Source organism: Atractosteus spatula, chromosome 10 (assembly GCF_055471065.1).
Source record: "Atractosteus spatula isolate fAtrSpa1 chromosome 10, fAtrSpa1.hap1, whole genome shotgun sequence".
Lineage (NCBI taxonomy): Eukaryota > Metazoa > Chordata > Actinopteri > Semionotiformes > Lepisosteidae > Atractosteus > Atractosteus spatula.
In genome coordinates, this window is record NC_142715.1 from 21887935 (window position 1) to 21915841 (window position 27907).

At 41.0% G+C, this 27907-nt stretch overlaps 1 protein-coding gene across 1 annotated transcript; it reads left to right on the plus strand.

Moving 5' to 3' along the window:
* Positions 1 to 11565: 11565 nt before the first annotated feature.
* On the plus strand, positions 11566 to 27538 carry LOC148825818 (antigen WC1.1-like). Its single transcript, XM_088926345.1, has 20 exons — positions 11566 to 11617; positions 11800 to 11986; positions 12928 to 12995; positions 14929 to 15237; positions 16387 to 16704; positions 17385 to 17423; positions 17934 to 17989; positions 18053 to 18229; positions 19233 to 19494; positions 19616 to 19684; positions 20204 to 20261; positions 20331 to 20515; positions 22754 to 22897; positions 23243 to 23341; positions 23627 to 23698; positions 24164 to 24250; positions 24752 to 24838; positions 25201 to 25287; positions 25476 to 25616; positions 27363 to 27538. Exons 1-20 carry the CDS (start codon positions 11566 to 11568, stop codon positions 27536 to 27538), a joined length of 2673 nt encoding a protein of 890 aa, XP_088782471.1.
* The last annotated feature ends 369 nt before the right edge of the window (positions 27539 to 27907 follow it).

Here is a 27907-nt window from a genome sequence, read left to right on the forward strand (position 1 = left end):
AGCAACATATGAAACGTTTGCACATATAGTTAAGTTATTACTTGAGAGGGGAGGAGGAGGGGACAAGCCGATACATACTCTTAGAGTTTGATTAATAGGGAATATAATACAAAAATATAGTACTAAAAATAAGATACACTCTACAGACATTCACAACGGCGACTGTCAGAAGATAGGACACAGCGGCTCAGGCACCCGCTGAATGGAAAAGGGGCACTTTAATGTTCTGTATGGCCAATACTAAAGCCAATACTAATATTCAATACTTTAATATCCTTTTCTGTATGTTTAACAATAGTGGGTACTGGCCTAATTCGTCCCTGCTCCCGTTGTTAGGTGTTAATGTGTTGTTAAGTGTAAATTTGTACCTGTTTCCCTGAGGTCTGGCTTTTTTTCTGGAAAACCATAACTCTGGTTTTGTTGTTTGACTGTCGGCGCCCAGGTCTGACAGTGCTGCTCCAGCAGTGCCAGGTTCTGGCGCAGCCTCTGTTCTGTGGGCGACAGCAGGACCAGGTCGTCTGCAAAGAGCAGGAACTCGATTTCCATAATTAATGCAGATCAGTAAATCAAGGGACAAAACAATTATTGCGCCCGGGTCCTCGATGGGCTTTGACGTGCTAATGCGTTGGTTTAACAGTCCGGGTGTGGCAAGCCTCTAATGTCTCCCGACTTCGGCAAAAGGCACCCGCCTTTCATTGGAAGACAATGAACATTCTAGCCGTACACGTGAATATAGCATAAATACACCAAGGGATTGGGTGAGCTCCCATCACAAAAAAAACTGCGATCCTGCACTACAGCGACCACAGTACAGTATGGAGACCAAGACCTTTTACGGGAAGAGACGGGGTGCTTCTGCCGCCCCAGCTTCCAAAGAGCGAAGGGTAAGCAAATACAGCAGACTTCATCTGAAATACGCGATTACAGCGCATATTACAAGGTATTATTGCCGTTTTGAATTTTAAATTCAATTATAATTATTTCTTCGTAGCCTGTTCTTCAAGAAAACACCGCACGGGCGAAACGATCTTCGAAATCTACCACCAGGACAGTAAAAAAGAAAGCGGTAAGACGGAAAAAAAGAAAAGTTTGTTTTGACGTCTGTTCCGCGACTGATGAATACTACTGTGTGACTATTTCTTACATTAATTTTATTTTGCCACAGGCCGTGGGTCTCTGCTCTCGGCCACTGGCCAGGGTGCCAACATGTAGAAGCAGCATCTGTGTGGAGACATTTCGGCAGCAGCGGGAGCAGTACGATGCATTACTGGGGAGGATTGGGAGGCTAGAGGCACTCCTGAAAATGCAGAGGAAGGAGACAGTATGTTCCGGCAGTCAAACAGTTGAGCAGCTGTCTCCTGATAAGTGCCTCTCCCCGCCGCGCAGGTTGCAATGCCTGGCAGAAGCTCTGCCCCCCACAGAGCACACACCGCCTCAGGACACTCCATCCCGGCCTCTCCACTCACCACCGCGCAGGAATTTGTTGATGCTGTCCCCGCTGTCTATCTCCCCCCAGGAAGCACCGTTCACAGAGCGGAATTCACAGACGCCAGTGGGACGAATAATTCTCCCAGATATCCAACTGCTACCCATCACTCAGGAGATGGAGGGGGGGTTGTACTTGCAGTGCATTGGCATAGACGGGAAAGCAAGAGCCGACCGCTACGCCGCCCTCGTGTTTCGAAATCTTGTGACTTTTGAAATTTACTGGGGGTGGACAACGTCTGTAAATTTCGATGGGTCCAGAGGCAAAAGTGCCTTGCCTTGCAATCTCCGGGAAACCATTAGTCGCATGGTGAATCGGAGATTCTCAACTCTTACTTCGTGCGACTGGAAAAGAATTCGTGATCGGATCAACGAAATGCTTCGTACAAGGAGGCGCTCTTTTCCTCTAGTCTAACAGTCTGTCCACAAACAAAACATTCCTGTTAGACAAGAGGAATTGAAAAAAAAAACAATTTTGTCAATGGAAACCGGTGTGTGTGTCTCTCTCTGCTGGATGTCCCTCTCACTCCCTGCTGAATGAATAAAAGCATTTTATTAAAAACGCGTTTGCGTTTGTCTGGTATTTACTTTGGTCCCTTTTAACTGTTTTTCGATCTACTGTATTGCTTTGAGATGCCACTTTTAAAGGTGATATGTAAAATAAAGTTTTTTATTATTGTTATAGAGGAACATGATCAGATTTTCACTGGTTCAGAAAAAAAGATCTAAAGTGCTACACCTAACATTCTTAATTCGATATATTTAAAGCAGTGAACTACTGTAGGTGTAACATAACATTCAGAAATACAATCGAGAATAGTTTTGTGGTGTTTGTTTAGATGAAACGTTCCTAAAACGTATAACGTAACAAAATTAAAGACGATTAAAATCTGTAATCTTTCCACTTGTACCGTATGTCATCGGAAAGTTTCTGCTTTGTGTAAGGATGATACCAAAAAAGTAATCTTAAGTGGTGAGAAAGCTGTGCTCAATGTATTTAAGGGACTTAAAAGTTAAAGGAGATGCTTCATATTGCTTGACTAATTTTAAAAACTAGGTTATAAATGCAGACGCTCCCTCGGTGCCGCGCCGGGTGTAAATATCAAAATATACATTCGTCCCGGGCACAGGTCGAAGAGCGCCCGGCTGGGGTGCGCGGGGAAGGGCAGGACACTAGTTTAGGAAGGCGTACAGTCTGGGCAGGTATACTGTAGATTACACTTTTCTAAAACGTATTACAATCTAATCCTTCCACGTTTGATCCCTAAATCCCAAGAAATATAAATCTAAACTAGTAGAAAGCTATGCTGAATGTTTATTAAGATACTTAGAAGACAAAGATACTGTATCAACTTATGTTGCATTAGCCTGATTATGACTAAAAAAACACATATAATTAAACACGCGTTTGCGATTTAAATCAGAACACGATTTAAATCAATATAACTGTTTATATTGTAACGCATCCTGTCCAGCCTCCATTTCTTCTATAAAAATTTACTCTGTTACGCACACACACACACACAATAGAAGAAGGAAGCAGAAGCAGGGACCGTTGTCAGAAGGGAAGAAGGTGACTATTCATTGTTATAAAAAATGACTTAGAATCGATCATGTTGCGATATTTTGAAATATAAAAGTCAATTGATTGTCCATGATATCGCTATTCTATTTTTTCGAAGAAATGTTTGTTAAAAGAAAAGTCCAGCACCAGCGGGATTTGAACACACAACCCGCGAGTTGTTAGCCAGGCACGTAGACCAGTAGGCTACAGGACAACTCGCATGAACAGGGAGGCGAAACAGCCCTACAGCCCTGACACCCTTCTGAAGTGGTAACATGAAATCTGGTATACGGAAAAGAAAGCATTGATAAAAAAAAGCCTGGATTCTCATGTATCTCATACAAGTATCTTTTAATATAGTCTTTGCTGTGCTCTTGAGGATCCTTGTGGTATTTTGAGCTCTAGTTGAATGATAAGTGTCGGATTTTAAATCATTTTCGTAGTTAGAAATTATGAAACGCCCTGTTAAAAGCAAGGGAGTTTTTATGCCCGTTGAAGTAAAACAAAATGCCTGACAAAGTATGGCTTGGACAGATTCCAAGTGCTTGTACAAATGTGCTAAAGAAATTATACTTTGAGTATACAGCTTGTCCAAAGCCATGCATTATTAATACTATTAGTAATATCTTCGGTAAAGGCTTTGATGCATAAATATTTCTGATAAAGGTAGGTTGTGTACTTTTGTCCAACTGAGCAATCTTGCTTTCATTAAATATACCAACATTTTAATGACTGAAGATTAACATGCTGTAATACACTGTTCAAAATTAAAGGCTCAAATGCTGTACATGAGAGGTTAAGCTCCCCCTGGCGGTTTTACAAGGTGACGCCGGATAGTTTCTGGCAGAGCGTCAAATGACGCGCGATTAACCACGTGACACTGCGTGACACCGTGTGACACTGCGTGATACCGCGACACGCCCACCGGGGTATGCCGCAAAATAACGCACGCATTTTGAATGGCTGCATCTGTAAAGTATTTACAACTCCTAATCTGTCACCATAAAAATAAAAATATGTAAGCTATTTCTTAGACATAGAAAAAAATGAAGACAAAAAAGTATCTATAATAGTATAATATTGTGATTTGGAAATAACGAGCACCGTGATTTTATTTTACTAAGTATTTTTATTGTTATTTTATTAATTAAAATAAATATTTATTATTTTATTATTACAGACTAATGTATGAATAGAAATCAGTGTGTTATTAATGACTGAAGCATTATTAAGACTGACATTTTATTATTAGGGAATGGTGTATTCATAGAAATAATTAAAAGCCTGATGCATTAATAGAGGTAAGTGTATTGTTAAATACTAGTACATTTCTGAGACATATATTATTATTACAGTCTGATGTATTAATAGAATTGTGTAATTAAAGACTGGAATTTTATTGAGACTAATATTTTATTATTACAGAGTGATGTATTAATAGAAATATGTGTAATTATAGACCAAAGTATTATTGAGTCTGATAGACTGATAATTTATTATTACATACTGATGTATTCATAGTAAGGTGCCACTGTATCGCTTGTGTGTTCAGACAGTCTTCTGTCCAGACAGACAACAACTGGAATTAAATTAATTAGATTTTTTATGTAAATGGAGTAATAAGTGGGTTAAGCAATTTTTGAATTTTTATTTAACATTCAGCTTTATGGGTATTCATCAAAAATATTATAACTGTATTTTATCTTGGTCTCTAAGTAAGGAAATATAATTAGTTGTGTCGAAATATAATTAGTTCCTTTATATTTTAAATTAAGCTTTATTGGATTTTATTAAAATATTCTTAAGATTTCTAAGCATTATATAATAATCATAATAATAATTTGAGTGATAAGTGTCAGCAATAAAAAATGTTTCTAGAATAATATTATATTATACAGGGCGATTCAGAAATACCCTGGGTTCAATTCTGACTCCTCAATATTGTATTATAACAGACTGGTGCATTAATAGAGATACATGTGTTTTTAAATAGTGGATTATTATTGATACTGATATTAAATTATTACAGACTGATGTATTAATAGATATACAGTAAATGTATAAAGTGTTTATGCTAGAGAATTTAGACTGGATTTTTAATGCTGCCGTTATACTGTATCTTTGGTGTATTCAGACAGTCCAGGTTTCTGTCGTTAAGCTGTGTGATATTCAGTTGCTGTGAAAACAAATATTTCCTCTAGGTGTGATTAGAACATGTGTTCCAACATGATAGGAAGTCATGAGTGTGATTTTTTCATTTTAAAGACTTACAATTACATTTTGAAAACATTTTACAAAAACATTTTCAGTCACAGGACAATTAGCTCTATTTTTATAGTGTTAAAATAAAATTGGTATATGTATTACCTGGTTCATATAGACCAGGTTTGCTTGTTTTCACATTGAAAAGGACAGGCTGAAAAGGTTACATTCTTTATTGCTTTATAAGTTATAAAATGAAGAAAAAAAACACAATTCTGGAAATTCTAAGTATTGTAGGTGTATTATTATTAACTGGGATCTCATCAGAAACTGTGGTGTAACATAATGTAACAATAATTTAACAGCTTCAAGACATTGTGGCATTACAAGAGGAGTTTAAAAATGGAAGTTGTGGTTTGTTTTTATACAGGATTTGTCTATTATTCAACAGCTAAATTTAATTTGTGTTTTTAGGTGAGTTGTCTAATGACAGGGTTTTTTGTAAATTGTGAAGTTTTAATAAAAATGCTTTATTGTTTTTGACTACATTAGAAATCTGAAATTATTATCAAGTGCAATTATATAAGTATGAGTAATATAAATTAAATATTTAATTACATATTATCATACAAATTCAATACTGAAAAGTTAATTTTTAATCATAGGACTCAAGTTTTGATTTTTGAGCAGTTTCCCAGGACAACATCACAATAAATGTATCTGTGCCTATATGTTCTTTTTAAATGTTGTTCTTTAATATAATTTAATCAGATGATCATGTGTTAAGTTTAGATGTTGGCAGGTAAAGGCTAGAAAATCATTGTCAACAATTCACATACAGACAATGGGAATATACACCTCACACACATTTCAGTACAACATGTGAAGTACCTGTCAGCCTCTGACCACTGTTGTGACCACAGGTCCCAGTAACACAGAAACACTGGTCCCAGGACTTGGAAGCCACAGAGTTTGTACAGCCAATGTCCAGTATAGTGACCACAGTCTCCTGGAACCCAGGACCAGCCATCAGAGGTTCTACAGTCATTACAGCCACTGCCCACCGTAGTGACCACAGCACGCAGAAGTGCTTTTCTGTTTAATTTAAAACTCAGCTTTATGGATATTTCGTAAAATTATAATGTCATTAAAATTATAATCGATTTTATTCTGGTGCTATAAGTAAGGAAAATTAATGAATAAACAATTTGTAGTATTAACAAGAATTTCACCTCCACAATCTACAATTAATCATAATGTTAATTTTGCTTATACAGTATGTTTGTAAATTATTTTCTATTTTAAAGGTATATTTATAGTATTACATGCAGTCATAAACTATTACACATAACACAGTGTAAGGATAATGCTTTTGGTACTAACATATAATTAATGTAACAAATAATAGTAGATATTTATCAATGTCAACAAAAATTTTATAAAACTTGACAACCCCTTAACTATTACCATAATAATACAATTCAAATTATTGGCTGTAATTTGGGTCATGTGCTAGAACTTTTTTTCTTGCTTACAAAAAAGTAAAAATGTTTCAACAATAATACAACGTCTTCACCGATATTTACCAGAGGTTGTTTATTCCATTGTGTTCAATTCTGTCCGTTCTAAAGGGTATAATAACAGACTAGTGTGTTAACAGAGATCAGTCCGCTATTAAACACTGATGTATTGATCAGACTCATATTTTATTATACACACTGATGAATTCATAAGTTTTATTAAAGTAACTAATAAAATAATTGATAAGTGTTATTATACACTGGAGTATTATTGACTGATCTTTAAACTGAGATAATTGTGTTATTAAATACTGGAATATAATTGAGACTCCAGTATTATTACTATTGACAAAGTTTATTTTTACTTTATTATAAGACATGGAAATGTTATTAAAAATTAGAATATTTTGAGAGAAGGGAACATTTTTAGTACAATGAACTATTATAGCCAGGTGATCAGAGATAAGGGGATGTTTGAGGACTGTTTCTGATTAAGAAATAATATTAGAAACTGTGGCCCTATTGGAGGTGAATGTAATAATACAAATGGGAGTATTGAAGGTCAATATGTTGTTAAAATATTTTGGATCCAGGGTTATTTATTACAGTCGTTTTAGAGACTATGGTCATTTTATTGCAGAATAATCTAAAACTGTAACATGATTGATGACAAGACATATGGTTGTGTTTATTTGTTACAAATATTATACAGTCAAGTTCAGGTGATAAGTATTTTTATTGCAGTGTGTTGTAGTTTGCTGACCTGAATCCATACTGGGTGCTTTTAGACAACAGTGTCTAGTTTAAGTAACAACACAGGAGTCCTGAGGCAAATCTTGTAGCTAATTAAACAACTGTTTTTAAGATCTGTGACCATTATTCCTCCAAACAGCCCAGATTTTTCTCTTCAAGCTGTGTGAAAACAAGTATGTCCTCTTGCTGTTACTAGAGACTGTGATTTGTTCAGACTAGAGTTTTACTAGAGAAATTGTTCTATTATGTAGGAAGAAATGTGTATTTGACATGGAGGATATTACTGGAAGTCCTTCATTTTAAAGAGATAAAGGTTTAATTCTTTACTGCTTTACAAGTTAGAAAACGAAGAATTCAACATTAATTATTAGTATACACTTGAGTTTCATTAGACTCTGAGGTATTATAACAAGAATGTAACAGGAACTGAACATTGTGTATAAACATATGTTTATTCTGCATTTGACTGATATTTCATAGCTAAATGGATTGTTGTTTGTAAGTCTTAGATAACTAATGATAGGGATCATTTTACTTACATTCTTACATTTTTCTTACATCATGGAATTTGAAAAAGAATGATGAATAAAAACAACTTTGCACTGTGCTGTTAGAATATATTTTTTAATGCAACTATAATTCAAGCTGTGAATTATGTATTAAGCTCTTGAGAGATAAAAGCTAAAACACATTGTTCACATATTTATCATGCTAGCATAGCAAAAAACATATATGAATAAAAAAGTAGTATTACAATGAATTTTAGTATATTGTAACGCAACGGGGGCTCAGGCGGGCGCCCTTGCCGCATCTGGTCGGCCCAAAGTATAGGTGGCTCGAACCCGGGACTTCCGCGTCTCTCTGCAGCGACCCAGCACCGTGAGCTAAAGAGAGATCTCTCTACAGCCCAGTAGCTGTAGTCCTGCTATCACAGGGAAGGGCGGTGACGTCACCTGCTCTGGTACGCCGGCTCTTACACAGTACCTGTCGGCCGTAAGCGTTACACTCTCCCCCGCTTAAATCGCCGTCCCCGGCGAAGGGCTATCCCACCCCGCTTCTGACACCAATGTAACGCAACAGGGGCTCAGGCGGGCGCCCTTGCCGCATCTGGTCGGCCCAAAGTATAGGTGGCTCGAACCCGGGACTTCCGCGTCTCTCTGCAGCGACCCAGCACCGTGAGCTAAAGAGAGATCTCTCTACAGCCCAGTAGCTGTAGTCCTGCTATCACAGGGAAGGGCGGTGACGTCACCTGCTCTGGTACGCCGGCTCTTACACAGTACCTGTCGGCCGTAAGCGTTACAATATGATGGAAAAACATTTCACACTCCAAACTGAAGGTGATTGAATATTTAATCAAAAAGAACAAATCTAGTTACTGTAAATGTGCGCTGGACAATAAGTATATACACTTCACGTACAGACTGGGCTGGGACCGACTCGCGTCAACAGCAACATTCCCTCGAGCGCTCACCCTGTCATTCAGACTGGGTCAGGACGTCTTTCAATTAAACCTTCAGTCTTTCAATCAGGCTCCCAGTCACTGTAATCACGTCTCTATTTGAAACTGTTATGGGGTGAGTTTCCCGAAAGCATCGTAGCACTTACAACATCGTAAACTCGATCTTAAGATCGATCGTTAATTTACGAGTGTTTCCCAAAACCCATCGTAACTAAAGTAGCATGCTAAATTCTTTGTAATCTACGTGATCCCCGACCCACTCGTTTATCACTAAGTGCCTCTTAAACTGGCTACCTCTTGTGCCAACCTTAGCGGCAGAGTTAGCCAGGCAGAGCATATTAAATTCATGTCATGACAATTCTATGGAAATTTAGAATACTATAATTTTATATTAAGGATTTTGATATTTTGTCGTACTCTGTAAGACAAATTTAAAAAAAAAATAATATTTATACAGTAATGAATGTATTAGTCATCCTGGGTAAATTTCATATTCATGAGTCGAATGATCCAATAATACTCCCTCTTTAAGTACTTTTGAGTTGAAATTTTATTTAAATTCTATAAATGTGAAAAATGCTAAAGCAAGAAAACATTTGATATATGTGAAAATATAACTTGGTTACATAAATTTTTATCTCATTACCGCTGGCAGTTGATTTTTTTTTTGTTCTGGTTATGTTTTCCTTCCTTTATCTGTATTTTCTCCTCTATTTGTATTTGTAAATTTGTTAGCGTGTAACGAACATGCCCCTGTGCATAACAACAAGCTTATCCGCCTAGGCCAATGTAAATCTCCTTTAGCTGAGCTAGCAAACTCTCTGTTGTGTGACGCCGGAGACGCCAGAGAACCACAATACGTTATAATACATTTAATTTATAAAAATGCTAAGATTTATACTTGACTAGATTATATGATTTTCATAATGAAATGCAGTAATTCATTTTTTAAGTTAAATCAGTGGACCTAATATTTCTTTATATTTAAATTTCGAATACCGTTTTATATTCTGTCGTGATTGTTGACGGTAAAGCTTAGACCTACTTGTTTTTAAATTTGATTATAGGTCCTGTATTTGTTGTGTGACACATGTCAAGCTTAGTAGTTAATTCTTCAAGATGTCATGTTAATAAGACCAATTAAAATGTATTTCCAGTTTTATGGCATGTCAGTCATTTATTTTATTTTATTTTCTCTTAGAAACAACAGGTGTCCCATTCTGTACCTATCTATACGCTTTCGCTAAATCGGTTGTTAAATTATGATGTCATGTTTACTTCATATTCCTTTTCACAACTTTACTTAATCCCACTGACGGACAAAAACTGACACCATTTAATGAAAGTATTGTCAATGGACTTGTGATGCTTTTTGCTAAGCGACTTCAGGGGCGGGGTTAACAAAGAAGTACTTGATACTCGCTTGTAAAGTGTCCGATTAAGAGGGGATTTGGGGAAACTCACAAAAAAGTAACACGTACGTTACGTATGTACATCGTAAAGTTGCTTGTTAATCTCTAAAATTCATAGTTTTCGGGAAATTGACCCCGGAATACCAAATCTCCACTCCGTCATTATACCTAAACCTTGCGAACCTAGCGATCGTATTCCTCCCGTAGTCAAGTTTATTACTCAGTTATTTTCATTTCTCACTACTCCTGCTCTTCGATCCTGAATGTTTTTGTTTTATTTTTTACCCTTTTCTGCGCCGACTCACCGGCCTCTCTTTTCTTTATTTCAGCATCCATCTATTGAGAAAATATTTGTATTCATTTTGTTTTTGTATTTTTTAACTTCCTGTCAAAATACAGCACTCAGAGTGTTGAAGAGACTCATCAGTGTTTAAATCTCTAACTTCATACAGACATGCGGTCAGTGTCCACTGTTAAGTACATTTGGGACCTGAGACACGGATACACCAAACCAGGTTTCAGTGATTCAGCCTTCTGACACCACAACCACTGTCCACTGTACTGACCACAGCTTCCAGAAACACAGGAACACAGTCATTACAGTCACTGTCCACTGTACTGACCACAGCTTCTAGAAGCACAGGAACACCATCATTACAGCCACTCTCCACTGTACTGACCACAGCTCCCAGAAACACAGGAACACCATCATTACAGCCACTTTCCACTGTACTGACCAAAGCTTCCAGAAACCCAGGAACACAGTCATTACAGCAACTATCCACTAAACTGACCACAGCTTCCAGAAACTCAGGAAGACTTTCATTATAGCCACTGTTCACTGTACTGACCAAAGCTTCCAGAAACACAAAACACAGTCCTTACAGCCACTGACCACTGTACTGACCAAAGCTTCCAGAAACCCTGGAACACAGTCATTACAGCCACTGTCCACTATACTGACCACAGCTTCCAGAAACACAGGAACACCGTTATTACAACCACTGACCACTGTACTGACCACAGCTTCCAGAAACACAGGAACACCATCATTACAGCCACTGTCCACTGTACTGACCACAGCTTCTAGAAACTGAGGAACACAGTCTTTACAGCCACTGTTCACTGTAGTAACCACAGTGGAACAGCCCTCTGCAGTCACACGGTGATATGGACAGAGAGATATATAACAGGATCTGGACACAGGTGTGTGGAGGGAGAGGTAAGATGGCTGCTTGTGGACTTCCTGTCACTCCACTGTCTCTTGTTCACCATGGGAGGGACTAGCCATCTAATCAAACAGGTAAAACAAAATAAAAATAGCAGTTGTGTTTCTAAAATGTCTTAATATAAAATATACAATAGACATGGTGATAAATATTATTTTTCTCTCTCTCTCTGCAGGCAGTGCTGATGTGAGGCTGGTGAATGGAGCCAGTCCCTGTGAGGGGGCAGTGGAGATTCACTATAAAGGAGAGTGGGGGACAGTTTATCACAGTGGCTGGGATATCAATGATGCTGCAGATGTGTGCGGACAGCTGGGCTGTGGATCTGCTGTTTCAGCACCAGCAAGAGCTCACTTTGGACCAGGGTCTGGATCAGTCCTGCTGAGTAGTATTTCCTGCAGGGGGTCAGAGGCTGCACTTAGGAACTGTAGAAAACGTGAAGTGAAACAGAATAAAAATTATCAGTATCATGGCTATGATGCTGGAGTGAAGTGTTCAGGTAGGAGACACAAACTCATCTCCGGCACTGAGGACAATGGAAACTCCTCCACTGATCTAGAGTCCATCATCATGATCCATTTAATTAAAATTAAATGAATTAAAATCTAGTATGGATTATATGATAATAATAATTAAAAGCAATATATGTTATAAACATAATATATTTAATTTGATTAGTTTGTCTTGTTTCTGTGTTTCCTCTGTGTTTATGAAGCAGGACAACAGGAAGTGTCTCTGTCTCACTGAGCATGTAGCTCATCCTTTCTCTCCAGGCACTTCAGTTGTCTTTACTGTTTTAACACTGGTGAAGTGATAATCTGCTGTGGTTCCACTGTGCTGTTGGGTGAAATGCCTGAACATTTTAAGGTGTGTTTTAATGGTATTGTGGAGCTCAGTGCTGTAGTGGACTCTGTGTCCAGAGTGTGTGTCAGTGCCTAGGTCAGACATTCCTGCTCCAGCAGTGCTAGGCTGTAACAGTCCTGGTCTTGTCCAGAGTGTGTGTCAGTGCCCAGGTTATGATATTGATATTGATATTGATGTTATGCTAGATCTGTCTAGATCTGCAAATTTCCTCATATCTCCATCTTTAATTGTTGATAATTTTTCTGAAATTTCAGCTGGATTTCTCTACCCTATTTAAGTTGTTCACATCCAACAAATTAGACAAGTTCACCTTGGCAATTGTGATTTTAAAGCAGGTTTATTCCTCAAGTTAATTATAGAAATATCAGTTCCATGTGAGTGACAGAAGTGACCACTAGAGGTCAGTATGTGGGTGGCGAGTTTCCTCCCTACCTTTCCTCAGCTTCCTGTTCTGGATCAGCTGCCCCATGAACAGGGCCAGCACCATGAAGAGCAGAGCCCCCAGCAGCAGTAGGACCAGGGGCGAATCGGACAGACCTCCCAGTGGCTGTGTCTGGGGTGTTGTCCTGGTTCTGCCTGAGAGAGGGGGAGACAATTGATGAACAGGGATCAGGAGTGGTGCTCTTGGGGTCATATACACTTCGACACATGTCCTGTTCTTCTCCTGTTCCCATATGTGGCTATCATGGCTTCAGGGTGAACCCAAGATCAATGAAGAATAGTTAAGGATTCCCAATCTAACCCATCAGGACTGTCAGTAAAACAGTGAGGAAAGAGAGGACACTAGCACTAGATCTACACTGGGAATCTGACAACACTGATCTTCACAATGAGGGAGGAGAGGAGACACTACATCAACACTGGGAATCTGAAGAGACATTGATCTTCCCCCTGAGGGAGGAGAGGAGACACTACGGCTACAGCTTTCCATAGAATTGTCATGACATGAATTTAATATGCTCTGCCTGGCGATCTCTGTCACTAACGTTGGCGCAAGAGGTAGCCAGTTTAAGAGGCACTTAGTGATAAATTAGTGGCTCGGGGATCACGTAGATTACAAAGGATTTAGCATGCTACTTTAGTTACGATGGGTTTACACTCGTAAAATAACGATCGATTTTAAGATCGAGTTTACGATGTTCTAAGTGCTACGATGCTTTCGGGAAACTCACCTCTGAACAGTTTTAAATAGCGAGGTGATTACAGTGACCGGGAGCCTGAATGAAAGACTGAAAGTTTGATTGGGCTGTGTGAGGAAACAGACACTCAGGGTTAACATGCAGGGAGCAGAGTACAAGATCAATAATTCACTACTTAACCTTCTTTGGACATTTGAGCACATGTTATGTTATGTTATGTTATGTTATGTTATGTTATGTGTGTGTCAGTGCCCAGGTCAGACAATCCAGCTCCAGTAGTGCCAGCCTGTGACAATCCTGGTCTTGTCCAGAGTGTTTGTCAGTGCCCAGGTTAGACTGTCCTGCTCCAGGAGTGCTAGGCTGTGACAGTCCTGGTCTTGTCCAGAGTATCTTTCAGTGCCCAGGTCAGGCTGTCCTGCTCCAGCTGTGCCAGGATGTGAGATCTCTGTCTTTGAGTTTATAATGCCTGGTGTGACACACTTCTCTTCTTCTGTGAATTAGATGATGATGTGATCAGCCATTTCTTCTGTAGTATTAATTCCATACCCCTGGCTCCCTGAATTGGAAGAAGCAGCTAGAAAATGCATTTCTATTTATTTCACAGCAGGCTGTGTGCAACATGTAGCACTATTGTCAGCACTGTGGTAATAGTTATGAGCATGTTGAGCAGCTGGAATGATGGTGATAGTTTGGGTACTTTGTAATGTTCCACAAACTGATCAATTTGGTGTCTGTGAGTTTTATTTGCCCCAGTGTACAGCTAATAATGCACTGAGTTAGAGTACAGAGGTGGAGATTGGTGATTTAGCCTCCTTGATCTTAACATTCATCCAAAATTACTAGATTAACATGTATCTACATTATTTTTGGAGGAAATTAATCAATTTTACATTCAGTATCAACATTCAGCCCCAAAATATTTTTGGATTTTACTATTTGACATTGACTTTTCAGATTTTATTCTGACTCTCTTCTCTTTCATTTCATTTGTATTTACATCCTATTATCTGCTTTCTTATCTATATCTATCCTATTATTTATATTCTTATTGAAAGCACTTTGTATTATTGTACAATTGATTGTAATAGTATATGCATTTATAAAATGCAATTTTTTACGCCTAATCATAGGTATAAATATATTTATCAATGGAACAATAAGAAGTCAATATTTAAATTGAGAAACTATTATATTTATTTTTCACACAAAGTTAATTTATTTTCATAGTTCAGTGACAGTGAGCAATGAGCTGCACTATGAGAGATTACCTGCTCAGACTGACAGCCTGTAGTTCTCTATTGCAGGTTTCCTGAGGCTGGTGAATGGACACAGTCTCTGCTCTGGGAGAGTGGAGGTGAATCTCAAGAACACCTGGACCTCAGTGTGCGACTCTGACTTTGACTGGCAGGATGCAGAGGTTGTCTGTCGGGAGCTGGACTGTGGGGCTCCTTCAGTGATACACAGAGGGGCTCATTTCGGACAGGGCCAGGGTCCAGTCAGGTCAGAGCTGTTCCAGTGTACAGGACAAGAGTCCAAGCTAAAGCACTGCCCCACTGCAGCCAGGCCAGAGCAGAGCTGCTCCCAGAGCAGAGCTGTGGGTCTGACTTGTACAGGTAAGAGAGTCACATCACTGTCCTTCATGGAAACAATCAATATAGAGTCGTAAATGATACATATTGTGATTGGGTGATCTCTGTTGTAGACTGAGTGAACTCCAGTGGAGAGTGAGTGATCTCCTGAGGATTGCAGAGTGGGGCAGCATGCAATCGGCAGGTTCTAGGCACCACACAACAGACTTAATTTAAACCAGCAGGGACTTACAGTATATAACCTGGACCTGGCACTGTAGACATAGGAGCTTGTTGTTTTTGAGGATGTTGTCATTTTTGCAGATAACCAGGGTGTAGCAGAGGGGAGTGTAAGTGACCGTAGGACAGTCCCTGAGGCTGTGTTGGTGTTCTCATCAGCGCCCTGTGTGGAAACTGCTAGGGGAAGAAAATAACAAAGGTGGTTAAGTGTAACAACCGAGGGGGTGGTGCTTTCTGCCTGGGCTATTTTGTGAAATGTATATCTGTAGTCTGCGCTGTGGTCAAAACTTTTCTTCAACCTTGGGGCTGGGAAAACTAATCAGCCTATGCTGTCCCAAAGCCTGTTTTAATAGCAGCAACCTATCCTTCAGCCCTCAGACTGTGTGGGGAAAAAAAGTACAGTTAGCAGGTAGTAGGTAGTTTTTTCAATTGTAACAAAGCTGCTCACCGATGAAGCTCGGAAAGGTAAGGTAAACAGCCTGTGATGACAAGGGCTGTTACAGGAATATCAAACACTATTCATCTGGCCTAAGACTGGAATTGTAGAGATGAAAAATGTAAGTGAAAACCTTCATCTTGGGGACAATTTATTAATACTTTATTTCAATATGTGCCAGGCTGAGGGAATTATCGTGGAATTTTTCTGTCTTGTCCAAGTCTTTCTTGGTTTTATGTGGCCTAGAGCAGGGTGCTAATTGTCTTCTATGAGCTGCACATCATTATCTTACGTATGGGGAAAACTTGGAAAAATGAGTCCCCAGGGAAAGTAGCACCCTTTGAGGAAACAATCTCATGGCATCACAATATCTGTTCTTATTCTATACCTGCTATTGGTTTCTCAGTCACTATGTGCTGGATCTTATATTTTTTTTTCACTGTATTGGTACTTTAATTTGTTGTATTTCTTGTTGCCTGCTGTGGTGTCATGTTGGTGAAGTCCTCTACTATCTGCAGGATACACAGGGTTCAGGCTCTCGAACGGCTCAGACTCCTGCTCTGGCCGAGTGGAGTTACAGTGGCTCTTCAAGGACTGGGGGACAGTGTGTGACCTGTACTGGGACCTGACAGATGCCAGGGCTCTCTGCCAGCAGCTGGGCTGTGGGGAGGCTGTAGTAGCACCAGGACAGGCCAGATTTGGACAGGGCAGTGGACCAGTATGGGCTGATGTGTTTGAGTGCCAGGGCAATGAGAGTCGTCTCTCACACTGTGCTGTCTCTTCATGGGGGAGACCAGGGTGCTCTCATGGACAGGACGCAGGAGTCATCTGCTCTGGTGAGAATCGTGTATTTGAAACACAGTGACACTCCCTCTGCTTACACACAGAAGCACACTGTTTTCATGATTGAATATCTGCTCTGTTACACACTGCCAGTTATGTAAGAGATGCAAAGATGAAAACACATATTCCTTAAAACATGAGTGTGTTTTTAACATGTCATATCTATCTCAAATATTCCCTCAAGGTGTTATTAGGTTGTCATTTTCTTTCTGATGGATAGATGCACAAATACACTGAGGACTAAAATTCAGTTTTATATTTATGTTGATATCACTGATGGCTCTTAAAGATTAAAGAAAGTTCTGCAACTCACTATCCTGTAATTAACATCTGACCTACTTAATTAGTTTAATTAATAGAGCCCAACTAAACAAGAGCCTGAAAAGAAAGTGAGTCTCAGAAAGTCAAGGTTTACAGCTGTTACTGTATGTGCAGTTGAGCCCCACACACAGCTGACACTCCACTGGTGAAACATCAATCCTGTGGACGGAAATTAGCTCCTTTCTTCTCTTTTACAGACTCAAATATGACCAGGGATTCACCTGGAGCAGGTAAAGAGAGAATGAGGACTGTCTTATTTATCTGTTTTATTTGTAGTTTCATTTCTGGTGTTAAAGTGCTCCTCTCACACAAGGTTCACAGTCTGATTTCTCTCTCTCTGTTTGTTTCACAGGCTTCCCTTCTTCAGCTGTACCCTCTTCCAAAACACCAGGTATGAATTAGCCCCTGTTCTGTATCTCCAGGGCTCTCAGTTAGTGCTGATGTCTCTGTTGCTCAGTGGAATCCCAGATCACTCAGTGAGGCAACAGCTGTGTGTGTGCAGTTTTTTCTGTGTGTCACAAACACACTGAAGTCTTTGGTATCTAAAGCAAACACATCTATCTGAATACTGCAATTTGACACTGGTGGAGCTATTGTCTCTATGCCCAACAGTGGGTCAGAAAAAATAACTTATCTGGTATACTGTTTATGAACAATGTGGAATATGTTAAACTTACTGTATATATTAAATATATAAATATATAAACATATATACTGCTTATGAATAATCTGTTACAATAAGTGTATATATTAAATTAATCAAAAGTCAAGAAACACTGTACTTGAAATGAATCTGCTGTGCCTAGTGGGCCGAGATAATCTTCAACTTGTAACAGCACGTCATGGTAATCTCTTAGAACTCCTGATCTCTGACCCCTGACCTCTAATTCTCTGCTCCTAGATCAGCTGTCCCTCAGGCTTGTTGGGGCAGGAGGCGACTGTGCTGGGAGGCTGGAGGTATATCACAATGGCTCCTGGGGGACAGTCTGCGATGACTCCTGGGACCTGGCAGACTCTCAGGTGGTGTGCAGGCAGCTCCAGTGTGGGACGGCCCTCAGTGCCCCATTGACGGCCTCCTTCAGCCAGGGAACTGGTCCCTTCTGGCTGGACGAGATGGGCTGTCTGGGGAATGAGTCGTCCCTGGGGGAGTGTCCCTCAGCATGGTGGGGACAGCACGACTGTGGACACAAGGAGGATGTGAGAATCCTGTGTTCAGGTAGGGGAGATAATTAAAATTACAATGATTCAGATTATTTAATCCCACATTGTGGATATGGCTTGCATCTAGAGTGCCTAAATATGTTTGACTTGTGAGAATGTGAGAAACTTGTGTTCAGTAAGTTAACTAAATAAAATAATCCACATACTGGAATTCCACATTGTGGATATGGTTTGCATCTGGAGTGCTTAAATACATCTTGTTGAGGAAATGACTGAGCTGGATGCAGAATTAATTTTAAAATAAATATTTATATTTATGATACAGTTGTGAATGCACACATTCACATCCCAGCAAAAATAAATAAAAAAAGAAAGAAACTCAAGATAAATTCCCCTCCACTAGTGAATGGGGATATATTAATCTCAGTCCTCCAGTAAAATCTAGGGTCCAAACTTTAAACTTCTTACATCAATAAGACCTGTTGTCTGTTTGGGTGTATTTGTCTTGGCCAATATCTTTCATGATTTTCTGCCTCAAATGTTTCATTTTGATTTGTTCAAAGAATCTTCCTGTCAGATCCTGATGAACCACTTGGTGTTAAATGTCACCCTGAGCCATATTTTTTCCTTTCACAGTGCTGCACCACACACCCTGAGCCACAAGTTCTTCTTTCATGCCTCAGTCTCTTAGTTGTGCTGCTGCTGAATAGCCAAGTTGATCAGAATTACATTTTGGGTCAGATTTTAAAGCTCTGTGTGATGCACTGTCCAGATTCTGAATGAACAGAACCACACACTCCTGTCACCTTCATGTCAACTGTGTTATTGCACAGCTGTCCTTGTTTCATTACGTGAGTCAATTATAACTGGATTATTACAGGAAATGAGACTGGTTGATGTTCACATTGCTTGCTGGTTGTTTCTTACCAGTTCAGAATGAAACGTTGGGCTGTCTTGTCAGTGTTTGTTTCCTTTGACTTTCCCTGCTGTCTTGACAGATCACACTCTACTGAGGCTGTCTGCAGGCTGTTCAGGATAGGCAGAGGTTTACTACAATGGCACCTGGGGCAGCATCTGTGCCAACAGCATGACAGACACTACAGCTGCAGTGATCTGTAAACAGCTGGGCTGTGGAGACAAGGGCACCATCAGAGAGACAAACTCCAGGCTGAGCCCTGATCCCAAATGGCTGGACTTTGTCTCCTGTCTCAAACACGACTCCACCCTGTGGCAGTGTCCCTCCTCCCCCTGGGGTCAGAATGACTGCACAGACCAGGAAGTGGCTAACATCACCTGCTCAGGTACAGAGGGAAGAGCTGTCTTTATCTTGAGCAGCTCTGTGGATTAGTGTTTTGCCATATTTAGAACATACAAAAGCTCCAAACATGTATAAAATGAAATAATTATTATTAATCTTTGAAGGTCCTAGAAAAGAAGCTGACAGAAGCACTCCAGCCCCTCAGGAAGAGCAGCCTCAGCTGTACTGCCCAGGTGAGTTCAGTGTGTAAAACAGTCAGAGACACTGCAGCCCTGAGCTGAGGAACACTAACCATGCATCTCTCTTCTAGAACCACTCAGTACCTCACTAACCTCTACTGTCACGCTCTCTGCAGCCAGAGGGCGCCCCTTCTCTGTCCTGTCTCTCATTTCTGGTTCTTTGCTGTCCTTCCGGTGTTTCTCTCTCTCTTGGGCTATATATTTCCGGGTCTTTCATTCTGCTCAGCATTGACATTCGGATGTCCTGAGACCCGCCTAGCACCAGGTCGCCCCATGTCCACTACCTGAGGGCATAAGTTTCTATACAGCATTTCCTGAACAGCTGAGCCTGGGCTTACACCCGTCTCGCCGCTACGCATAGTGTCTTTTCGCTCTCTGCCTCTCCACGGTTCGTCCTCTCTGACATCCGTGACACTACTACAGTCACTGAGCTGAAGACACTCAGTAACCTCTCTGCTCTCATCTGCAGTCACAGATCTAATGACACTTGATAACCTTTCTGTTGTCTTTCAGTCCCACTGGCTCTGCACCTGGCTGGAGGCACTAACTGCTCTGGCCGGGTGGAGCTGCGGTATGTGGGCTCCTGGGGGACAGTCTGTGATGACTCCTGGGACCTGCAGGATGCCCAGGTGGTCTGCAGACAGCTGGGCTGCGGGGATGCAATGAACGCAGGGATAGAGGCCTCATTCGGACCAGGAAATGGCACCATCTGGCGGGATGAGGTGAACTGCACAGGCAGTGAGCTTCACCTGTGGGACTGCTGTCACTCTGGACTGAATCAGAGTGACTGTCGACACAAGGAGGATGCAGGGGTTACCTGTACAGGTGAGGGGAGTCTTAGCACTGTAGATGAATAAAGTAGCAGATCGATGGGGAAGATACACTGTTACACATATTTTATCACTGCTTAATATCTAACTGAACCAGCTAAGATCATCAGTCACAAGATTGGGATGTTTTGTAGCCCTGTGTATGTGAACAACACTAGTCTTTAATTCGAACAAGACACCTTTCATCCTGCAATCCTACATTTGACCTCAAGGAACAAATGTAAAGTTTTTTTATTAAGACCACTGTGGATTCAACCTGCTGTAAAACCAAAGTCAATATATTGACAGTTCTCCTATCTCTTTTACAGGTTTGTCAAAGACAACAGCCAGTCCAACAACAGCTACAGGTGAACAGAAATCCTCCTTGTCATTGATAACTCCTGTCTTTCTGTCTCTTCAGATTCCCAGTGTAGCTGAAGTGTCTCCTCTCCTCCTTCAGTGTGAAGATCAGTGTCTCTTGAGATTCCCAGTGTAGGGAAAAACCGGTTCAGGGACGCCAAATATGTAATCATAGTGGCTCTCTGAAGGCACCAGTTCTGTAGGGTTTGGGCATTTACTGAGACAATTATTAATTGTAGCAGTAAATCACAAAGTTGATTCTTTTGATGGCTTTAGAATCCAACCATGCGACATAACTCAAACAACGCACACACACAGGTACTAATACACGAGGATACATTTATTAATACATAGAATATGCATATAAACCTAACAGATCTTATCGAGAGGGTTATCAGAATACAAAAGGTATATATTCAATCAGTTACGAAGTGTTACACATATCAAGAGGACATACGTTCAGTATATCATTCATTTAGACCGTTTCATAAATGAACTTGGTTACAACTTCTACATTAGATACTCAAAACAAGTACATAACTCTTAGGAATTACATTGATATCAACTGGTTGGGATAACAATTGAATTCTCGAGCTGTAATGCATTGAAGTTGAATACTCATCCAATTTCTGGGGATTCAGATCTCCTGCGGGCACAAAGAAACAGTTGCAGGCTGTTGCTGTCCAATCCGCACTCTCTGGCTCGGTGCCAGGCTGTGCTGTGCGGCTTGCGACGGTGCGCTGCTGATGCTCACTGACCGGCTAGTTAGTGTTGGCTTTAACTAGCACAGTTTGTGCACAGGAGAAAAGATGACTGTGGGTCCCAGTAAGTCAGGATGAGGACCGGTTCGTTCCTGATGAAGAGCTAGTTCTGAATAGTGATTCAGCTGTCCACAGTTCCGACCTGTTGCTGGTTACTCTCTGGCAACCTCCACTCTAGACTCTTAGAACAAAGGAAAGTTCTGGCACTCGGACACACTGGCCGTTCCGTGGTTGTCCGGGCTGAGTCTCAGGATGGTCAGGAGGCGCGCTGCGAGAATGTCCTGCCCTTGGGAGCCTTCTGCTCCTGGGCCGTCCTGCCCTGGAATTCTCCTTTGAATTCCCTTTAGAACTGTCCACAGAATCCTCTCCAGAATCTTACTGAATCTGAATCTCCCAGGCTCTCTGTGTTGCCTGTTTTTACCAGGAGGAACTTCAGCTCGTTGATTGGCTGAAAGTTCCATGGGCATCAGAGTCCCACGTGGGTTACTCGGCCCTACCAGTCCCTGATTGGTTGATCAAGGTGAGATATGAGTCACTTACTCCTGATACTTAGGAATGCAGTCCAGAGGTCCAACTGGCACTCCCTAGACAGATAGGCGCCAATGGATGACCATTGATCATGATAGCCAGGCTTAGCTAAGTGCATCCCCCTTTGGGAGCTGTCCTAGGACCTTAAATCACCCTAATGGTCTCTCTGTGGCTGCACCACAGAGATGAACAGAGAAATGGGGCCTCATTTGGGAAGCTCAGAAACACTTAATTCTGCCTTATTATTAAGCCTCGCCGCTACACCAGTGTAGCTGTATTGTCACCTCTCCTCCCTCAGGGTGAAGATCAATGTCTCTTCTGATTCTAAGTGTACTGTAGCTGTAGTGTCTCCTTTCCTCTCTCAGGGTGAAAATCAGTAATTTCAGCTTCCCAGTGTAGATCTAGTGCTAGTGTCCTCTCTTTCCTCACTGATTTACTGACAGTCCTGATGGGTTAGGTTGGGAATCCTTATATTCTTCGTTGATTTTGGGTTAACCCTGAAGCCATGATAGCCCCATATGGGAACAGGACATGTGTTGAAGTGTATATGAGCCCAAGAGCACCTCTCCTGATCCCTGTTCATCCATTGTCTCCCCCTCTCTCAGGCAGAACCAGGACAACACCCCAGACACAGCCACTGGGAGGTCTATCTGCCTTGCCCCTGGTCCTCCTGCTGCTGGGGGCTCTGCTCTTCGTGGTGCTGGCCCTGTTAGTGGGGCAGCTGATCCAGAACAGGAAGCTGAGGAAAGGTAGGGAGGGAACTCGCCATCCACATAGTAACCTCTAGTGGTCATTTCTGTCACTCACATGGAACTGATAATTAACTTGAGGATTAAAGCTGCTTTAACATCACAACTGCCAAGGTGAACCTGTCTAATTTAAAGGTTTGTTGGATGTGAACAACTTTAATAGGGAAATACAGCTGAAGTTTAAGAAAGATTATCAACAACTTAGGATGGAGATATGAGGAAATTTGCAGATCCAGAAGCATAACATTTATGTGCTCAAATATCCAAAGAAGGTTTAGTAGTGAATTATTGATCTTGTACTCCACTCCCTTCATGTTAACCCTGAGTGTCTGTTTCCTCACACAGCCCTATCTAAGGGAGCACTCACCCCCTATCATGATGCCGTCTACGAGGAAATAGAGTACAAACTGGCCAGAGAGGAAACCTACAGCGCCCCCAGGAGAGGTGAGTGGAGAGAGTCTTCAGGTGTGATTGATCTCTAACCTATGAAGAAAATCTGAGGACTTACACTTGTAGAAAATCTCACTCAACTGGTTTCTGACAAAAAGAGTATTTTTTAGTTTTAAACCTGTAGGGTTTTTTCTCAACTGGTGTCAAACTAAGTGAAGAAAATCAACACAGCATGAATCTGGATCTGCCTTATAAACACAAACTCACACCCTGGCTTCTCTTCCAGTAGAGGACAGTGAGGCTGCTGTCTGACTGCAGGTAATACTGATCTGTTCACAGGGAGATTCCTCTCTGACGAGCTGCCCTCTGGATATGATGATGTGGAGGACAGTGAGGGAGACCCAGTACCAGGTAAGGGAAATGGAGTCAGGGGGCTCAGTGTGGGAGTGGGAGGTCTTCAGTCCAGTACTCACTCTCACCTCAAACCAGGATGCCATTTAGAGAACTTATGTAGAAAATCCTGAATTATATAAATATAACCACATGTGTTTGATACCTTATAAAGACAGCTCTTCAGTGTTGCCTCACACTAGCCTTATCTCAGCAAATCATAGATGCTGAGCAAAACTAGACCTGGTCAATACTGGGGTGATAAACAGGGTGCTGCTCTAATTGGTTTTGATAGAAAAGGAGACTGGGGAACAGCATGCTGTAAAAACTGCCTTTCAGATCAGATTAATCAGCAACCCTAGAGTTTTGGCTTAACTATACACCACACAACATTTAAAATCACACTTTACAGTAACTTTGCAGCTCTATGGTCAAAGTAAGTCTGAGTCCCGAAGTGTAAATTCTCTGTCTCTCTGTGTGGTTCAGGAGACTCGATACCCTCTCTGAAAGAAGAGATCCCAGAGTACTATGATGATGCAGTAACTGTACCTCAAACCCCAGATGCTTTGTCAGGTGGGTTACTTCAGTCCAGTCAAATGGGAAAACTCTGCACCGATCTCAGTGTGTCTGACTCTCTCTTTGATCTCAGCCTCTGAATATGGAGTCTGTGTTATTCTGCACCAGTCTCATGAATCTGACTCTCTCTCTCTATCTCTCTCTCTCTCTGTGATCTCAGCCCTGCACACTCAGTCTGGGTCACTGTGCTGCCAGTGTCCAGCTCCTCTTCAGTTGCTCATAATGTCCACATCACCACTCTCTCCAAATACAACCAACCTTTATCTCCCCTGCTGTCCTTCAACATCTTATTTTAAAATTTAGGAATTGTTTTAAATATATCACTGAAGTGAACAGGATTAGAAATCATGTTCCCTGATCTCCTGTACTTGTCTGGAGTTTTAGTTCCTATGTGATATTCAGTTAATCAGTGTGTTCTGAGGAGCTCCAGCAGTCCGGTGCTCTAGATGACTCAGTGCTCTGATATGTGTCACTGAATCTGTGCTCTTTGTGGTTCAGGAGAGAAGATGTCCCCTGTGACAGAAGAGGCCCCAGAGTACTATGATGATGCTGTAACTGTACCTCAGAGCCCAGATGCCTTGTCAGGTGAGTTATTTCAGTCCAGTCCCATAGAGAAACCCTGTACCAATCCCAGTGAGTCTGACTCTCTCCTCTCACTGTGCACTGCACAGCACATCACAGTGAGTCTGGATTATAGGGCTCACATCACTGCTCTCTGTCCAAATATATTCATACGTCACTGCCCTGTTGTCCCTCAACATCTTAATTCAAAATCTAGGATTAATTTTAAATTTATGGCAGAAATGAATAGTAGAGGAAATCAGGTGTTTTAGTTGTAACATGATGTTTAATTAAACAGTGTGTTCTGATGAGCTCCAGCAGTCCTGCGCTTTAGATGAGTCAGTGTTCTGATGAGTGACAGTGACGCTGTGCTCTGTGTGTTTTAGGAGAGTTGATGTCCCTTGTAAAAGAAGAGGCTCCAGAGTACTATGATGATGCCATCACTGTGCCCCAGAATCCAGACACTGTGTCAGGTGAGTTATTATAAATAAGATTCATGAGTACCCTCTGTACCAGCCTGTACTAACCTTTGTCGTTAGAAATGAGTCTCAACCTAATTTCACATCTGTAAATAAACACTAACTGGAAGAGAAGAGGTATCTGACAGGCCAGTCTGTGTCAGAATGACAGAGACATTACTGACCTGCTCTTCTGTTCACAGGTAGACTCCTCTCTGACGAGACACCCTCTGGATACAGTGATGTGGGGGACGGTGAGGGAGGCCCCACTTCAGGTAAAGGGGGCTACAGCCAGGGGGCTCAGTGTGGGCGAGATGGTTCAGGGATGGGGAAGATGACCCCCAGTAATCTATGTCAGTGCCACTCTCTTTCAAGACAAGGGGGCATCAGGTATTTTGGGATCCATATTCGCCAGTACAGGCTGAGAGACTGTACTGGTACAAGGTTAGACCTCATAGATCGGAGTCTCATTGAAACCCACCTACTGATACACCCAGCCAATCAGATGTTTGAGGTTGATCAGCTGCTGGTCTATTATAAGAGAGTGAGGTCTGGGCAGAGCAAAGCTCTGGATTCCCCAAGACCAGGAATTCTGTTATCTGACGGCAGAGATAATTAGTCCAGAAAATACTGTCAAAGGATTTCCTCACTGTGGTTTTAGAGCACTGATACTTTATAAGCAGAAGTGAAATCTGCACTGAATCATCAACTCTTCCTCAAAAAATACAATTTGATTTGAAAAATGTCCTATTCAAGGCTTTTGACTAAAATATTGTAACAACTGTTCTGTATATTCCAACTGTTACTCCACTAACAGCCATTTGTATCACAGCAGACCACTCCTCAGTTATGTTCTATTGTTGCTTGTTGTTTGTTCTGCATGTTATGGTTATATCAATACATTGTATATTGTTTATTTAGATTGGTTAGTAAAAGTTAGCAAGTACTCTTGCAATTTACTGATACAATTTCCAATTGTTACTGCAAGTTAAGACATGCATTCACTATACTATTGTGACTCTAGAAATGGCCAGGTGTATCTGACAATAGCCAGGTGTATCTAGATTTTTTTAAAAGCTTCCAGTTCTCAGGTTCTCCAAAGAATGGAGATATATGCTGAGATATAGCATTAGATTCAGTGATCAAAGCAACCATAAGGTTTACCTCATTTTAACTTAGTTAACTATGTTCCAGGTAAATGATTAAATGTCAATCAGTCCAGGAAAGGCAGAAGGTGAGAAATCCTTGTGCAGATCAACTGGAAGGACCAGGTTGGAGTTTAGTATTTGAACCTCATTAAGAGAGCTGGCCATTCTATTGTTTTTAGAAACTTGAATTTATTGTTTAGAGATTCCCTTGGCTAAAAACAACCTCTCTTGACTAGTGGGAGCAATTTTCGAACAGGGGTATAGGCTGCCATTCATTTTATAGCATCCAGGTTCACAAAGAGAGAGAATTAACTGTAGGTTGTATTCTGTTTGACTTTTAAAAAAGCAGCTATATCTCTTCTTTTGGCCTGTGTAGGTGTCCAGTAAAAGTTAAGTACTTGGTGGCACTTTGTGGTTTCTCTGAGTGATTATTGTATTGATTATTGAGTGTATTGTCATTGTTAACAAATATTTAAGTCATTGTGTCTGAAATATTACTCGTTTTCCCAAAGCTGTACCAAATAACAAAGAACTCATCTGCCTTTAACTATACAAAAAGCTTGGGTTCATATTCTTAGCAAAATTTTTACAGGTTGGGGGCTATGATTATTTTAATTATTAATTTATCTACCCGGTCATTTCTGATATTCACCATTTTCATAACCTCGATTTGTAACAATATTATTTCAATACCTGACTCATTTGACAAACCTTATTTCAAGTCCTGAAGCAATTTTGTGATACTATCTATTTCTAGCATTGTTTATAAGCAATTCATTCCTACAGATTTTAAAATCGCACATATACAATTAAAAAAATGCATGATTAAGAATTGATGGGTCCAATTTTAATGACTTGCTAAACCAAAAATATCAGCTTAGAGTGTCGTCCCTGTCCATCAGTTGTCCACTGCCTGTCTCTGACTCTGTGTCTCTGTTTCAGGTGTCCCCCACACTGGCCCTGGAGTGGACAGGGTCCTGCCCACACTGCCCTCTGAGGAAGGAGTCTCTGCCCCTGACAGGGCTGACTACAATGATGTTGGGGACGAGTCTCAGGGAGAGGATGGGTGCTGTGAGACGGACAGGGCTGTCTGGGAGAAGGTCCTCTTGCAGGTCTAGACACAGAAGACCTTCACCAACAGAGTCACACAGTCTTACAGCAGCTCTGAGCACTGAGACTGTCTGACACTGTCTGTGACCTGAGTCCACTTCACTCTTCTGTTTCCACACTGACACTGCCTGTGACCTGAGTCCCTTTCACTCCAATGTTTCCACACCAACACTGTTTGTGACCTGAGTCCACTTCACTCCACTGTTTCCACACTGGTCTGTGACCTGAGTCCACTTCACTCCATTGTTTCCACACTGACACTGTCTGTGTTTAAAGGACATGTAGCTTGTATTTCTTAAAAGGAAGACCCTGAAAATTCTGTTTCTGCTTCTTTCCACAATTTGTATTTCAGATATAAATATATTCATTGCTGTATG